General features: G+C 40.2%; 2 protein-coding genes across 2 annotated transcripts in view; one reads left to right on the top strand and one right to left on the bottom strand.

The window, feature by feature from the left end:
- LOC309701696 (histone H4) overlaps positions 1-17116 on the top strand; it is a 74857-nt gene that overhangs the window by 50472 nt on the left and 7269 nt on the right. The window lies entirely within an intron of this gene.
- LOC309698549 (histone H4-like) lies at positions 947-4716 on the bottom strand (the record flags this gene model as incomplete). The annotated part of the gene is made up of 2 exons (XM_082521070.1): positions 947-1229; positions 4709-4716. 2 exons carry the CDS (start codon positions 4714-4716, stop codon positions 947-949), a joined length of 291 nt encoding a protein of 96 aa, XP_082377196.1.

Below are 17116 nucleotides of genomic sequence, written 5' to 3'. Positions count from 1 at the left end.
AGGCTGAAAGAAGCTTCAGTGCTCTCACAAGACTAAAAACATGGCTAAGGTCAACAATCATCATCATCATTTATTTATTTATATAGCACTTTGGTCTACCAGGTGTGTTTTTAAAGTGCTGTACAATACTAATATGCACATAGTAACAATGACTCAAATGAGATTAAACAATGCTGCTGTATGCCATGTCCACCAGGAGAGACTGGACAGTAAATATGTAAAACCAATATGCCACCAGTTTATCTCGGTTACCGAGAGGAGAAGGCATGTGTTTGGCTGCTTCACATAGTGGACATTGAGTTGTTGTGTGGGGCACCAGTAGTCCATGTCTGTTTCTGTAACTGTAGTTCATGTTTAGAAGAAAAAAAATCCCAGCTGACTGATTTGATCGGGGAAGTAGTGCCTAAAATATTGCATAGTTTTGCTGAGAGATCTTTTACTTTGCGATAATCTTAGATGAGTAGTTTTATGGACAAAAACCACCAGGTCATTCAGTGTTCCCTTAGTGCCAAAATATAACAGATGTTGGTGTACTATATCTGAAGTAATGTTGTTAAGTCCGTAAAGTCATATTCTTTTGTTATGGCTCTATTTTTATATGGAATATGGCTGAAGTAAACTAAAGTCTAAAATACTTGTCTGTTTGTTTAATAGTAATTTAGCATTATATAAGTTACATATAAAACTATGAGCTGTAATTTTAAATGGTTTAAAAGCACGTAGAATAGCATATGTAGGCAGGATCGTCCCCCGCCACCTGCAGCTGGCCATCCGCAGCGACGAAGAGCTGAACAAGCTGCTGGGCTGAGTGACGATAGCTCAGGGTGGTGTGCTGCCCAACATCCAGGCCAAGAAGACTGAGAAAGCTAAAGAAAATCCAGCGACTGTCCTCAACCAACTAACGGATCTTTTAAGAGCCACTCACAACCTCTGAGAGTACACTTGCTTACAGGGTGCGGCCCTGCCTCTTCAGAGCGTACACCACATCCATGGCGGTCACAGTCTTCCTCTTAGCGTGCTCAGTGTAGGTGACGGCGTCACGGATGACATTCTCCAGGAACACCTTGAGCACACCGCGGGTCTCCTCGTAGATCAGACCGGAGATACGCTTCACTCCGCCACGGCGAGCCAGACGGCGGATGGCCGGTTTAGTGATGCCCAGGATGTTATCACGGAGAACTTTACGGTGACGCTTTGCGCCTCCTTTACCGAGTCCTTTGCCACCCTTTCTTTTTTTTTTTTTTAAATCACTTTATTTAAATATCAAAATTCACAATTACACATAATACAAGCACCATGCACAAATTATTCGCATCTTATTTTACATATTACAATAATAAAAGCTCCCACGGCAAGTCATTTCCTAATTTCATATCTCTCGTTTTTCTTCTTCTCAGCTCAGTTACAATGTTTTTACATACGGTGAAACTACTTAACACTTTTTGTTCTATAACACCTTTAGCCCTTGTTTTCCATATGTGTACATTTATAACGCACATCGCCAGCCAAAACAATCTTCTTTTATTTTCACTCATCTTTTCTTTAAACAAACCGTATCTTACTGATTTTATATTATTTTCAATATTAAAACCTAGTTTTTCCATCCTCCTTCTTATTTCAACCGTCCTGTAACACGATATCAAAAGATGATCAAGAGTTTCGTCTTCATCACAATTCTCCATAGGGCATTTCTTAGTAGTAACGAAGCAACTCCACAGAACCACAGCTCTTACTGGGAGACGTCCGACAGAGATAAGCCACACTGTATCTCTCATGTTCTCGGATATTACTTTGTCATATATGTTTTTAACTATTTTCTGATTTTCTTCTTTTTCCACAGCCTTATATTGTATCATACCTTCATTTTTTTTTAGATTGATTTTATTTTACATCTGTTTTGAGTTTAATTGTAAAATATTTAAGCCATCCAATTTCCACTGATCCACAAGATCCCCAAACACAAGTTTAAAGTATGGCACTCCCGTTCGGGCTCCCCCTTTCATTTTTTTCCACAAAGCTTTCTTCCCTTGGATCCAGTGGGTGCTCCGCTCAAATGCGCCATATACATTTTTTAGAAAAGGAATCATCAAAATAATGCTAAGATCTGGCGCTCCTAATCCTCCATTTTCTTTTCCTTTATACATTAATTTCCTCTGTGTTACTTCGCGGTTTGTCCCCCAAATCAAGTTGGTACACAATTTACTTAATTTAATAACAGTTTTGTGAGGAGGGGAAAAGACAGTAGCCAGAAACAACAACTTTGAGACTACGTGTGTTTTCGCAATATTCACACGCGCTTTATAGTTTGTATTTTTATTGTCCCATTCAGCTACTTCGTTTTCTATTTCACTCTCTTTCTTTTTCCAATTCAAAAGACATGGATCATTTTTAGTAATCCAAATACCTAAAATCGTCATCTCCTTGTTAATTTTTAAAGCAATTACAGGTTATTTTAAGTTTAGTCCAAACCAAACTCCTTCGTCTTTTCCTTGTTTAGCTTAGCACCAGAAGCTTGTTCGTATTTTGTTAGCAAATCCTTAAGTATTGGTAGCTCCTTTTGATCTTTAATAATTACAGAGACATCATCCGCATAAGCAAGGGCAGTCACATTGTAGGTGTCATTTAGGATGTATCCAGTAAAACGGCTATCACTATTGATTGTTTTAAGTAACGGATTTATTGCTAGAACATATAAGGCTGCGCTTAAAGGACATCCTTCTTTCACTCCACATTCGACACGGAAGGGTTCGGTCAGTCTGCCGTTTACTTTTATCTGGACAAGGGATTTTTTATATAATACTTTAATCATAGAGATGAAGGTTTCAGGCATATTATACGCTTTCATTACTTCCCACAAATAAGAGTGGGAGATGTAATCAAAGGCTTTCCTTTGGTCGAGACTTAATATAAAAAATTCTGTATCTTTTCTACTATAAATTATTTCACGCAGAGTACATAAGTTATCCCACATCAGACGACCTCTTATTGCACATGTTTGCTCTTTTTCTATAATTTTATCTAATACCTCTTCAAACCTATTCATAATTATTTTAGCAAATATTTTATAATCAACATTCATTATTGTCAATTGTCTATAATTATTTATATTATCTCTTTCCCCTTTCTTATATAGCAAACACATTAATCCATTATAAAAGGAATCACCCAAAGTTCCCTCATGCATGCCTTCATTAAAAACAGTGGCTAAAAATTCGGATATTTCATTCACAACTATTTTATAAAATTCGGACGGAAGCCCATCTAAACCAGGGGTTTTGTTTATGTTTAACTGACTGATCGCACATTCTACCTCCTCTTTAGTAATATTTCCTAAAAGTGGGGTATATTGGATGGAGTCCAGAGGCTCTATTTTACTTAACAGGTATTTTGCTGCACTTGTTTTTGTAGATAACGGAGAGAACATATGGGCACATAGCCTTGATAACTCGCCTTTTATCTACTTCTTTTACAAAGGAGTTTCCTCCCTCATCTCTTATAGAAGAAATGAAATCATTATTACGTTTCTTTTGGTTAGCACCAATCATATAATCTTTATTACCATTTATATCACCTCCCATAGATTTTTGTATGTTAAATAATATTTCATTGTTTACTTTTTCAATACTGACTTTAAGTTCTTCAATCTTGTTCTCTTCATCCTCTTTTCTAAATTTTTTATTCTTCAACGATATATATTGATTTACTTGTTCGTTATACTTTATATTTTTTGCATAATTTATTTCTGTACATTTAAATTTTAAAAAGTTTTGCATCCGTTCTTTCAGTATCTCCCACAATTGTACATCAGATGTTGTGAGTTTTTTAAGTTGCAAAACTTTCTCAATTTCTACCTTTAATGCCAAAACTAGTGCCCCGTCACTTAGACAGCTCGTATTTAATTTCCAATAAGTGGAAGGGGGGTCAGTGCCACACAAAGTTACGAAATCATTATATCTTAAAGCTACAATCTCGGAAGATATATAAATCCTAGAGAATGAGTCAAACCTTGTAAAATGAATTGTCTGAGGATTTAAGATCCTATATAAATCCCTAAGAGATGCGTCATTACATATTTGTGTAAGTAGTTTGCCTTCCCTGGACTCTTTGAATATCGTACTAGCAATCCTATCATTCTCTTTCGTAACCATATTCGTAGGAGCCATAATTGAATGTATTGAATTTTGATGATCACCGGGTTTTTATTTGTTTGGTTGTTATGGGAGTCACGTGGGTGCTAGCGGTGACATAAATGGGCGTTGTCAGTCTGTCATTCACTGGTTTTGATTTTGACAGGGAGGAGGGCTGGGTAGCCGTAGTTTTTGTTGACCGCTGCACAACATGTTTCGCTTCGTTATATTAGAGCCTGTGACGTTGTAAGAGTCTGAATCAGGAGCCGATGACATTACTCTGTAAACTCTCAAAGCACTTTAATAAACAAGCAAACAATTCCACCTCTGGCATTATTGCGTAAAGTTGACAGCGCGTCAGGCAAATAGGCAGGCTCCATCCCCGGCCTCTAGCGACTGTGGAAGTCGCTACATCTTTAGTCAACAAAAAACGGCATTCTGGAGAACCAAGCCGCAAGCAGGATCAAAGAAATCAGATCAAGGAACCTGAAAGACGCCAAGTAAGTGCAGCGCATCTGAATGAGTGAGCCCAGCAGCACCGACACACCTGACGCAATTCTGAGGAGCGCAGGTAAGAATACCTGTGCATGTCTGGTTGTGGAAAAGGAAGCCACATTGCATTAGCGCTGAGATGTTCAAGAGGAGACACTGAATGGAATGAATGTTGGTTAAATGTGCAACGTTTTGGCTGCGCTCTTGGAATGATGTCTGCGCTGCGTCTTATTAATTATGCTGCTTGGATGACGTTCAAATGGACAATTAAAGTGCCGTTACGTTGAAAGGATTTTATGGTCAAAGTCTATTGTGGCTTCCAGTGGATATATGTTTTAATGGATGATCACTGAAGATTAAATAAATAAATAAATAAAAAATCGAACAAACAAACGGGAAAATCATGAGTCAAACAGGTGGTGATGATTGTTCCTCTAATGATTTGGGGGGAAAGAGAGAAAGAAAAATGACTGGAAAGGCATTGTTGAATAAAATCGAAAAATTACAAAATGAATGCAAAATATATGTCAATAAAATGAAAGGACTAATACAAAAAATGAAAGCGCTCATGCAACACAATAAAAATCTTTCTCAAATTAAGCAGTATTTGGTGGATTTAAAGGCACTGTGCGAAAAGGCTTCAAGTTCACATGTTGAGGTGTTGTCTTTGGTGCCAGAGGAAGAAGTAATAAAACAAGAGGAATGGTTTTCAAGCATCATGAAATACACCAATGTGTTTTTAAATGAAATTCAAAACTGGATAAATCAAAGAGAACCAAATCCTGCTGTTTGTCCAAAGCAAATCAATTTATTGGAAAACAATGTTGCATCAAATAGTGAGACAGAAGTGGAGGATGATATCAAGCCAAGTGATAGTGTTTCAAATATTGAAAGCGACAAAACTTCTTCATCAAGATCTTCAACTTCATCTGTTCGTATGAAAGCTGAGGCAGAGTTGGCAGCTTTAATGATAAAGCAGAAATTATTGGATGAGAAACATGTACTGGAAGAAGAGGAGGAACGTCTTCGTAAAAGAAAGGAAAGGCTAAAATTGGACACTGAAATTGCTGGAAAAATGGCTACACTAAATGTCCTTAAAGCTCAAAGTATAACAAGCAAAAAAGGATCTTTAAAAGTTTCAGATGGAATGAATTCATACATTTCCAGTGAAAGATCTAAACAAACTCTTAATGTTGATGCATTGGAATTTATACCTCACATTTCTGCAAAGCAAAATTCATTGACTAATGCTGAAACTCAAAACAGGAGAAAAGATAAAACCCAGGAATGTGTCATGCAACAAGCCGTGCTGACTGAATCTTCTCAAAATAAGCATCCTCGACAATATTCAGTTATTCCTTCAAACCCATCTGATGCAAATGGACAAAATGACTGTCATACAAATGGTATGGTGGAACTGGAACCACAAAATGATGTTATTGGAATAATGACTAAACAAAATGAAATAACAACACTCTTAATCCAACAACAAAGCCTCTTTTCTTTACCAAAGAGAGAAATACCTCATTTTGATGGAGATCCATTTCAATATTATTCATTTATTAAAGCATTTGAGAATGCAGCTGAGTGCAATACGAAAAATAACAGCGATCGTTTATATTTTTTGGAACAGTACACAAGAGGCCATGCAAAGGAATTGGTGAGAAGCTGTCAACAAATGAACTCAGATCGTGGTTATCGCAAGGCCAAATCACTGTTAAAGGAGCACTATGGCGATGAACAGAAGGTCGCAGCTGCATATCTGGACAAGGCACTTTCATGGCCATCAATTAAAACAGAGGAAGTAAAAGCTCTTCAGAACTACAGTTTGTTCCTCAGGGATGCTGAGGAACATTATTAAAAAATTGCCGTATAAATTTAGGGACAAATGGAGAAGCCATGTTTGTGACCTGCAAGAAAGGCATAAAAGAAGAGCCAAATTTATGGATGTTGCAGACTTTTTGGAGAAGCAAATAAGAATATTAACTGATCCTGTATTCGGTAATATTCAAGATTCTCCGCTTTCTTTATCAACAAAATCTGACCTGCACTCAATCTACAGCAGGCGGTGCTGGACCAAGGCCAGGAAGATCGTGAAGGACCTCAGCCATCCCAACAACGGACTGTACTCTCTGTTGAGGTCAGGAAAGCGATTCCGCTCCCTGAAGACCAACACAGAGAGACTGAGGAGGAGCTTCTTCCCGCAGGCGATACGGTCTCTCAATCACACCACCACACAGTACTGACCCACACATATAGTTCTTACACACACACTGGACATTCTGGACATTGTTTTCACTTCATCACTTAAATCACTTTAAGCATATTTGCACTGCACAAGACATAATGTGGATTGTACAACACTGGACATTATATTCTTCATTTCTAGTTAATACTTGTACAGCTGCTGTTATTGTATATATATTTATATTTATATTTCTTCATACATTCTTATATAGTTCTATATTGTGTATTTTGTTGTACAGTTATTTTATTTTCAACTTTAATTTATATATTTTATCTTATTCTTTCCCAGTTAAATTTACCCTTCATTCTAATTTGTGTTGTACAGTTATTTCATTTTTAACCTTAATTTATATTTTATTGCTTCCTAGTTAAATTTACCCTTTTTAATTTTTCATATTTATTTCCTATCTTATTCATAGCCTTTTCCTTTTTTGTTTTCTTTAGGTCACGAGCAGTTGTCCAAGCATTTCACTACATATCGTACTGTGTATGACTGTGTACGTGACAAATAAAATTTGAATTTGAATTTGAAAAGGAATGAGTAAAGCCAAGTATCAAGGCAGACCTGGAAATAAAGGAACAAGCTTTGCCACCACTATGCAAGTTGTGGAGAGTACACCTAAGCCTGCGGAAATGGAAATGAAAAATAATCAGCAGTTTTCTGCACTGAGAGTCTGATGCGCAGACTTCACCTTGAGGGAAGGAAAGGAAACATCCTCCTCAGAACCAAGGGCCAGGAAAGAATTGTGAGCAGCAACACTTTATCAGGACTGGAGGTTGCCGCTCTTTGTGGTGACGAATTTCTGGAACTGCCAAAAGTGTACACACAGGAGTCCATGCCTGTACATAAAGGAAATATTACAACACCAGGAGATATTGAAGGATGGGCACATTTAAAACGCATAACCTTGCCTCAAATAAATGCAGGAATAGAACTTCAGATTGGAACAAACATTCCCAAAGCCTTGGAACCTCTGGAAGTGGTGTGTATTGTTGATGGAGGACCGTATGCCGTAAGAACAAGGCTTGGCTGGACCATCAATGGACCACTTTCAGGAAACTGTGAAGCTACAGGTGATCAGAAGCATCCACAAGTTACAGTCAACAGAATTTCTGTTGTCACGCTGGAGGAGCTTTGGCAGCAACAGTTCAAGAATGACTTTCCTGACAGCAAAGTTGATGAGCAGGTTGGATTGTCAAGAGAGGATCAGAGATTTCTGGAAATAGTGACTAACTCTGCCAAATATGTGGGTGGTCATATCCAGATAGCATTACCTTTTCGGAATGCCAGTATCAGTATGCCAAACAATAAGAAAGTTGTTCAACAACATCTGCGCTTTCTAAAAAAGAGATTTGAGAGAGACACAGTGTTTCATACTGAGTACAAAGTCTTCATGAATGAGCTTCTGGCTAAAGGATATGCTGAAAAGGTCCCGGAAGAGGAGATCAATCGCAATGATGTCAAGCTGTGGTATATACCACACCATGGTGTTTACCATCCGACCAAGAAGAAACTCAGAGTTGTGTTTGACTGTGGAGTGAGTTATCATGGAACATCTTTAAACTCCCAACTCTTACAAGGACCTGATCTTACAAGCTCTTTAATAGGAGTGATCACAAGATTCAGGAAGGAGCCAGTTGTAATTATGGGAGATATTGAATCCATATTCCATCAAGTCATGGTTCCAGCTTAAGATAAAGATCTATTGAGATTTCTCTGGTGGCCTAAAGGTGATCTGGAACAACCAACATCTGAATACAGGATGAATGTACATCTCTTCGGGGCAACTTCGTCACCAAGTTGTGCCAACTTTGCACTCAGAAAGTGTGCGGATGACTTTGGACATCTCTACAGTGAGGAAGCTGTGAAGAAGTTGTTGCACTGTTTTTATGTGGACGATTGTCTTGTGTCCGTTGAAACGGATGAGGAAGCAGTGTTAATGTACCACGAGGTGGTTTCTTTGTGTGCCAAAGGAGGATTTCTGCTCAAAAAGTGGATCACCAACAATCCTGGAGTGCTGGAATCAATTCCTGAAAGTCACAGAGCCACAGGAATGAAAGAGTTGAACATGGAATTGGATTCCTCAATGATCGAGCGACTTTTGGGCGTGGAGTGGTGCATAAAATCAGACTCTTTTAAGTTCAAGATTGTGCTCAAGGACAGACCGCTCACCAGAAGAGGAATCCTTTCAATTGTCAGTTCTATGTATGATCCTCTTGGAATGCTAAGTCAATTCAATTCAATTCAATTCAATTTTATTTATATCGCGCCAAATCACAACAAAAGTCGCCTCAAGGCACTTCATAGATACAGAGAAAAACCCAACAATCATATGACCCCCTATGAGCAAGCACTTTGGCGACAGTGGGAAGGAAAAACTCCCTTTTAACAGGAAGAAACCTCCGGCAGAACCAGGCTCAGGGAGGGGCGGCCATCTGCTGCGACCGGTTGGGGTGAGAGAAGGAAGACAGGATAAAGACATGCTGTGGAAGAGAGACAGAGGTTAATAACAGATATGATTCAATGCAGAGAGGTCTATTAATACATAGTGAGTGAGAAAGGTGACTGGAAAGGAAAAACTCAATGCATCATGGGAATCCCCCGGCAGCCTACATCTATTGCAGCATAACTAAGGGAGGATTCAGGGTCACCTGGTCCAGCCCTAACTATATGCTTTAGCAAAAAGGAAAGTTTGAAGCCTAATCTTAAAAGTAGAGATAGTGTCTGTCTCCCGAATCCAAACTGGAAGCTGGTTCCACAGAAGAGGGGCCTGAAAACTGAAGGCTCTGCCTCCCATTCTACTTTTAAATACTCTAGGAACAACAAGTAGGCCTGCAGAGCGAGAGTGAAGTGCTCTAATAGGGTGATATGGTACTACAAGGTCATTAAGATAAGATCGGGCCTGATTATTTAAGACCTTGTATGTGAGGAGCAGGATTTTGAATTCAATTCTGGAATTAACAGGAAGCCAATGAAGGGAAGCAAAAACAGGAGAAATATGCTCTCTCTTTCTAGTCCCTGTCAGTACTCTTGCTGCAGCATTTTGGATTAGCTGAAGGCTTTTCAGCGAGTTTTTAGGACATCCTGATAATAATGAATTACAGTAGTCCAGCCTGGAAGTAATAAATGCATGAACTAGTTTTTCAGCGTCACTCTGAGACAGGATATTTCTAATTTTAGAGATGTTGCGCAAATGGAAGAAAGCAATCTTACATATTTGTTTAATATGTGCGTTGAAGGACATGTCCTGGTCAAAAATGACTCCAAGGTTCCTCACCGCGTTACTGGAGGCCAAGGTAATGCCATCCAGAGTAAGAATCTGGTTAGATACCATATTTCTAAGATTTTCAGGGCCGAGTACAATAACCTCAGGTTTATCTGAATTAAGAAGCAGAAAGTTAGCGGCCATCCAGGTCTTTATGTCTTTAAGACATTCCTGCAGTTTAACTAATTGGTGTGTGTCATCTGGCTTCATGGACAGATAGAGCTGGGTGTCATCAGCATAGCAGTGAAAATGTATGCTATGTCTTCTAATGATACTGCCTAAGGGAAGCATGTATAATGTAAACAGAATTGGTCCTAGCACTGAACCCTGTGGAACTCCATAATTAACCTCAGTGTGTGAAGAGGACTCTCCATTTACATGCACAAACTGGAGTCTATTAGATAGATATGATACAAACCACTGCAGCGCAGTACCTGTAATACCTACAGCATGTTCTAATCGCTCTAATAGGATATTATGGTCGACAGTATCGAATGCTGCACTAAGGTCTAGCAGGACAAGCACAGAGATGAGTCCACTGTCAGAGGCCATAAGAAGATCATTTGTAACCTTCACTAAAGCTGTTTCTGTGCTGTGCTGAGCTCTGAAACCTGACTGAAACTCTTCAAATAAACCATTCCTCTGCAGATGATCTGTTAGCTGTTTGACAACTACTCTTTCAAGGATTTTTGATATGAAAGGAAGGTTGGAGATTGGCCTATAATTAGCTAAGACTGCTGGGTCTAGAAATGGCTTTTTGAGTAAAGGTTTAACTACAGCCAGCTTGAAGGCCTGTGGTACATAGCCGATCATTAGAGATAGGTTGATCATATTTAAGATCGAAGAATTAATTAATGGCAGGACTTCTTTGAGCAGTTTTGTAGGAATGGGGTCTAAAAGACAGGTTGATGGTTTGGAGGAAGTAATTATTGAAGTTAACTCAGAAAGATCAATTGGAGAAAAAGAGTCTAACTTAACATCAATGGTACTAAGAGTAGCTGTAGATAATATTACATCTGTGGGATGATTATTGGTAATTTTTTCTCTAATGATAAAAATTTTATTTGTGAAGAAGTTCATGAAGTCATTACTAGTTAACGTTAAAGGGATGGTTGGCTCAAAAGAGCTCTGACTGTTTGTCAGCCTGGCTACAGTGCTGAAGAGAAACCTGGGGTTGTTCTTATTTACTTCAATCAGTGACGAATAGTAAGATGTTCTGGCTTTGCGGAGGGCTTTCTTATAAAGCAGAAAACTATTTCTCCAGGCTAAATGATGATCCTCTAGATTTGTGACACGCCATTTCCTCTCCAGATTACGAGTCATCTGCTTTAGGGTACGTGTTTGAGAATTATACCACGGAGTCAGGTACTTCTGATTTGAGGCCTTAGTTTTCACAGGAGCTACAGTATCCAGAGTCGTACGTAGTGAGGAGGTGAAATTATTAACAAGATAATCGACCTCTGTTGGAGTAGCGTTCAGATAGCTGCTCTGCTCTGTGTTGGTACAGGGCATTGGAGATGATAACAGTGGGTGGATTATATTCTTAAACTTAGTTACAGCACTTTCAGAAAGACATCTACTTTGATAAAGTCTACTCTTCACCGCTGTGTAATCAATTATTGTAAAAGTAAATGTTATCAGGAAATGATCAGACAGGAGAGGGTTTTCAGGAAACACTGTTAAATGTTCAGTTTCTATGCCATATGTTAAAACAAGATCTAGAGTGTGATTAAAGTGGTGGGTGGGTTCTTTTACATTTTGAGAGAAGCCAATTGAGTCTAATAACAGATTAAATGCCATGTTGAGGCTGTCATTTTTAGCATCTACATGGATGTTAAAATCACCCACAATAATTGTTTTATCTGAGCTCAGAACTAAATTAGATATAAAGTCTGAGAAATCAGACAGAAACTCTGTGTAAGGCCCAGGTGGATGATATATGATAACAAGTAAGACTGGTTTCTGAGTTTCACAGCTGGGGTGGACGAGGCTAAGCATCAGGCTTTCAAATGAATTAAAAGTCTGTCTTGGTCTTTCATTAATTAATAGGCTGGTGTGAAAAATTGCTGCCACACCGCCCCCTCGGCCTGTACTTCGAGATTTCTGGTAGTTAGAATGACTCGGGGGTGTTGATTCATTTAAACTAACATAATCATCCTGCTGCAACCAGGTTTCTGTAAGGCAGAGTAAATCGATTTGTTGATCAATTATTAAGTCATGTACTAACAGAGACTTGGAGGAGAGAGACCTAATATTTAATAATCCACATTTCACTGTTTTACTCTTTGGTTCAGATGTGGATACTGTATTGTTCTTTCTTTGTAATTGTTTATGTTTAAGTTGTTTGTTGCTGGTTTTTAGTTTGTTTTTTGTCTTTTTGGAAGCTGACACAGTCTCTATGGAGATGGGTTTTTGGGGGGGTAGCAGGAGGAGAGAAGCTGCAGAGAGGCGTGTAAGACTGCAACTCTGCTTCCTGGTCCCAACTCTGGATAGTCATATTTTGGGGGGTTTAATAAATTTGTCCATATTTCTAGAAATGAGAGCTGCTCCATCCAAAGTGGGATGGATGCCGTCTCTCCTAACAAGACCAGGTTTCCTCCAGAAGGTTTGCCAATTATCTATGAAGCCCACATCGTTTCTGGGACACCACTCAGACAGCCAGCAATTTAAGGAGAACATGCGGCTAAACATGTCACTCCTGGTCTGATTGGGGAGGGGACCAGAGAAAACTACAGAGTCCGACATTGTTTTGGCAAAGTTGCACATCGATTCAATATTGATTTTAGTGACCTCCGATTGGCGTAACCGGGTGTCATTACTGCCGACGTGAATTATGATTTTACTGAATTTACGTTTACCCTTAGCCAGCAGTTTTAAATTTCCTTCAATGTCGCCTGCTCTGGCCCCTGGAAGACAATTGACTATGGTTGCTGGTGTCTCTAGCTTCACATGTCTGAGAACAGAATCGCCAATTACCAGAGTTTGACCCCCGGCGGGTGTGTCGCCGAGTGGGGAAAAACGGTTAGACACATGAACGGGTTGGTGGTGTACCTGGGGCTTCTGTTTAGGACTATGCTTCCTCCTCACCGTGACCCAGCCGCCCTCTTTCCCCAGCTGCTTGGGATCTGCCGGGGAACAGCTAGCGGGGCCTACGCTATCTTCGTCTGCACCAGCTACAGGGGCCTGGCTAGCTACGGGTGAATGAAGGGTGCGAAGCAGAGTCTCCAATTCAGTAATCCTGGCCTCCAGCGCTGCAAATATGCTACATTTGTTACAGATATCATTACTGCTAAAGGAGGCCGAGGAGTAACTAAACATCTGACACAATGAGCAAGAAAGTGCAGGAGGGAGAGGTGAAGTAGCCATGGTGCTAATGAGTCGGCTACGAGCTAAGCTAAGCTAGCGAGACAGTACAGAGACAGTGAGTGAATACTTTGGCTATAAATTAGGTAGTGAGTACACAGAAAGTGTGCTTCGGATGAAGCACGTGAAGATTATACTATGAAAGAAGAATGTATTTAAAAGTTGTTAATTAAATTGCTAAGCAAATAAGCTACTCAGAAACACCACTGTGTTTGAGCAGGAACAGAAAGTGATACTCTACCACAGAGTGAGCGAACACCAAGTGACGTCCTGTGGTCTTAACTGCTAAGAAAATCCTAAGAGATCTATGCCAGGAAGGAATCGGCTGGGACGATAATGTACCAGATCTGTTTTCCAAAAGATGGTTAACATGGCTCCAGCAGCTCCAGCTATTGAGCAAGTTTGAAGTGAGTCGTTGTCTGAAACCTGATGGATTTGGAGAAATCACGAGTGCTCAGTTGCACCATTTCTGTGATGCCAGTGAGGATGGGTATGGAACAGTGACCTATCTGCTGATTGAAAACATCTGTTCAGAACGACACTGTGCGTTTGTTATGGGAAAGGCTCGTGTTGCTCCTCTTAAATCCTTTACCATCCCGAGAATGGAGCTCATTGCAGCAACCATGGCCAGTCGATTGGATGTACTCTGGAGGAAAGAGCTGCAGATGGAACTTCTGGATTCTGTGTTTTGGACAGACAGTGCTTCTGTTCTTACAGTGGGGCAAAAAAGTATTTAGTCAGCCACCGATTGTGCAAGTTCCCCCACCTAAAATGATGGCAGAGGTCAGTAATTTGCACCAGAGGTACACTTCAACTGTGAGAGACAGAATGTGGGAAAAAAAAAATCCATGAATCCACATGGTAGGATTTGTAAAGAATTTATTCGTAAATCAGGGTGGAAAATAAGTATTTGGTCAATAACAAAAATACAACTCAATACTTTGTAACATAACCTTTGTTGGCAATAACAGAGGTCAAACGTTTACTATAGGTCTTTACCAGGTTTGCACACACAGTAGCTGGTATTTTGGCCCATTCCTCCATGCAGATCTTCTCGAGAGCAGTGATGTTTTGGCTGTCGCCGAGCAACACGGACTTTCAACTCCCGCCACAGATTTTCTATGGGGTTGAGGTCTGGAGACTGGCTAGGCCACTCCAGGACTTTCAAATGCTTCTTACGGAGCCACTCCTTTGTTGCCCGGGCGGTGTGTTTTGGATCATTGTCATGTTGGAAGACCCAGCCTCGTTTCATCTTCAAAGTTCTCACTGATGGAAGGAGGTTTTGGCTCAAAATCTCACGATACATGGCCCCATTCATTCTGTCCTTAACACGGATCAGTCGTCCTGTCCCCTTGGCAGAAAAACAGCCCCATAGCATGATGTTTCCACCCCCATGCTTCACAGTAGGTATGGTGTTCTTGGGATGCAACTCAGTATTCTTCTTCCTCCAAACACGACGAGTTGAGTTTATACCAAAAAGTTCTACTTTGGTTTCATCTGACCACATGACATTCTCCCAATCCTCTGCTGTATTGAGCTGAAGTACTTGAAATTTAGAGATCTGGGACAAATCTGTTTAAAAAATGAAAATTATTTTATCGTTTATTTGACTAATAACTGAATTCTTGTTTTTAAAAGTTTTTACAACTGCATAACAGGAATGGTAAATGGCCTGTATTTGTATAGCGCTTCACTTAGACCCTAGGGACCCCAAAGCGCTTTAAACTACATTCAGTCATCCACCCATTCACACACACATTCACACACTGGTGATGGCAAGCTACATTGTAGCCACAGCCACCCTGGGGTGCACTGACAGAGGCGAGGCTGCCGGACACTGGCGCCACCGGGCCGTCTGACCACCAGTGGCAATGGGTGAAGTCTTGCCCAATGACACAACGACCGAGGCTGTCCAAGCCGGGGCTCGAACCGGCAACCTTCCGATTACAAGGCGAGCTCCCAACGATCGCCCTGTGGCTCAAGAGTTGACTGTTTTCATTCAAAGGTAAAATTTATTTGAATGAAATTATTGAGTTCAAACACTTTCTTTCTGAAAATGTAAATGTTAAAATCCTTTTCATTTTTTATTCATTTTTTAACTGGACAAAACTTGGGTTCAGTTTTAAAATGCTACATATAAAAACTCAAAGCCGCATATATTATTATTCAAATTAAAGCTACAGATATCTTTATTTTTAATTGATTTGTATCTCACTGTTAGGAGTGACAGCGGTGTTTGAGATGTGTATTTCTTTGTGCCCTCCTTTCCCTGTTAATGCCCTACCTGCCCACCTGGCAAAACTTTGCTAGACCCGCCCCTGCACAGTTACCAGCTGTCAGCTACATAGAAAAGGATCCTGGTGTTATTTAGTTGTTTTTACAGGTATTTTTACACATCGGCCAGTATCTGGCCAATCCACCACCTTTCACTGTTTATACCGTTACAAAAACAAGAACAACAACAAAACCATTGGCCCGTAAAAACGAACAAATGCCCGGTATGCCCAATGGCCAGTCCAGTTAATTATAAGTCGGCTAAAGCAGTTAATTAAAAGTAGTCTAACATAAATGTAAATGCTGTGATTTGATTATTTTAATAAACCATGTAACTTGGATGGATTCGATGCTGGCGTGACCACAGTCCACACGTCTGCTGTTGCTCACAGTGGTCCAAGGGATGCTCAAGGGGTTTGTGTGTTCGCTCAGACACATGAAAAATTAGAGATGGCTGATAGCGGACGAGAGTAGACGTGTATTCGTGAGCTCCCGGCGGTAGGCCCAGGAATCTATCTTTATCCTGACTTGCCTTCATACAATTCTGGACCATAGCAAGAGGCAAAGTTACTAAAGAAACTTCTGTATGGCAAGTTATAATTTGCGACACTCAAAACTAAAGAAAACGGCCAAAACTACAGGACACCTGCACACATTGGCAACAAGAAATATGGCAGATGGGGAGGAGGAATTGCCAATTAGCAAATTACTCAATGCTATCAAAGAAACTAAAGAGGACCTCACGAAACATATTGACAAAAAAACGGCCGACATACAAATAACCCTGACGAAAATTGAATCCTCTCTTAATGCGCTTTCCGAGCAGGTTGAGGAGATGGAGGCGCGAGTGAGCGCAAACGAAGACGACATTAAAGATACACACAACCGTGTCGATAAAATGGAGAAATTTACAATGCAACTCAAAGACAAAATTGACGACTTGGAGAACCGCAGCAGAAGGTCCAACCTGAGGATACTGAACATCCCTGAGCAAGCAGAAGGCCGCGACGCTGTGGGATTTTTGGAGAAATTTATACCACAAATCCTGGGGAATGATAACTTCACCTCACACATTACCCTTGAAAGAGTACACCGCGTCGGGAAGAAGTCTGACAGACCACGGCCCCTCATTGCTAAGTTTCTGAACTTCAGAGACAAAGAGAAAGTCCTCCGACTGGCTAGAAGTAAGGGAGAGATGACATATGAGAATAAGAAAATATCTTTTTTCCCGGATTACAGCGCAGACCTGCAATGCAGAAGAGACAAGTTCCGTGACGTGAAACAGAGGCTGCGAGAGAAGGAGATTGAATATGCTCTGATGTACGCAGCGCAACTTCGCATCAGGCA

Source organism: Aulonocara stuartgranti (assembly GCF_965226115.1).
Source record: "Aulonocara stuartgranti genome assembly, chromosome: 3".
In the NCBI taxonomy this organism is placed as follows: domain Eukaryota; kingdom Metazoa; phylum Chordata; class Actinopteri; order Cichliformes; family Cichlidae; genus Aulonocara; species Aulonocara stuartgranti.
The sequence above is the reverse complement of the archived record's forward strand: the minus strand, read 5'-3'. Positions and strand labels throughout refer to the sequence as shown.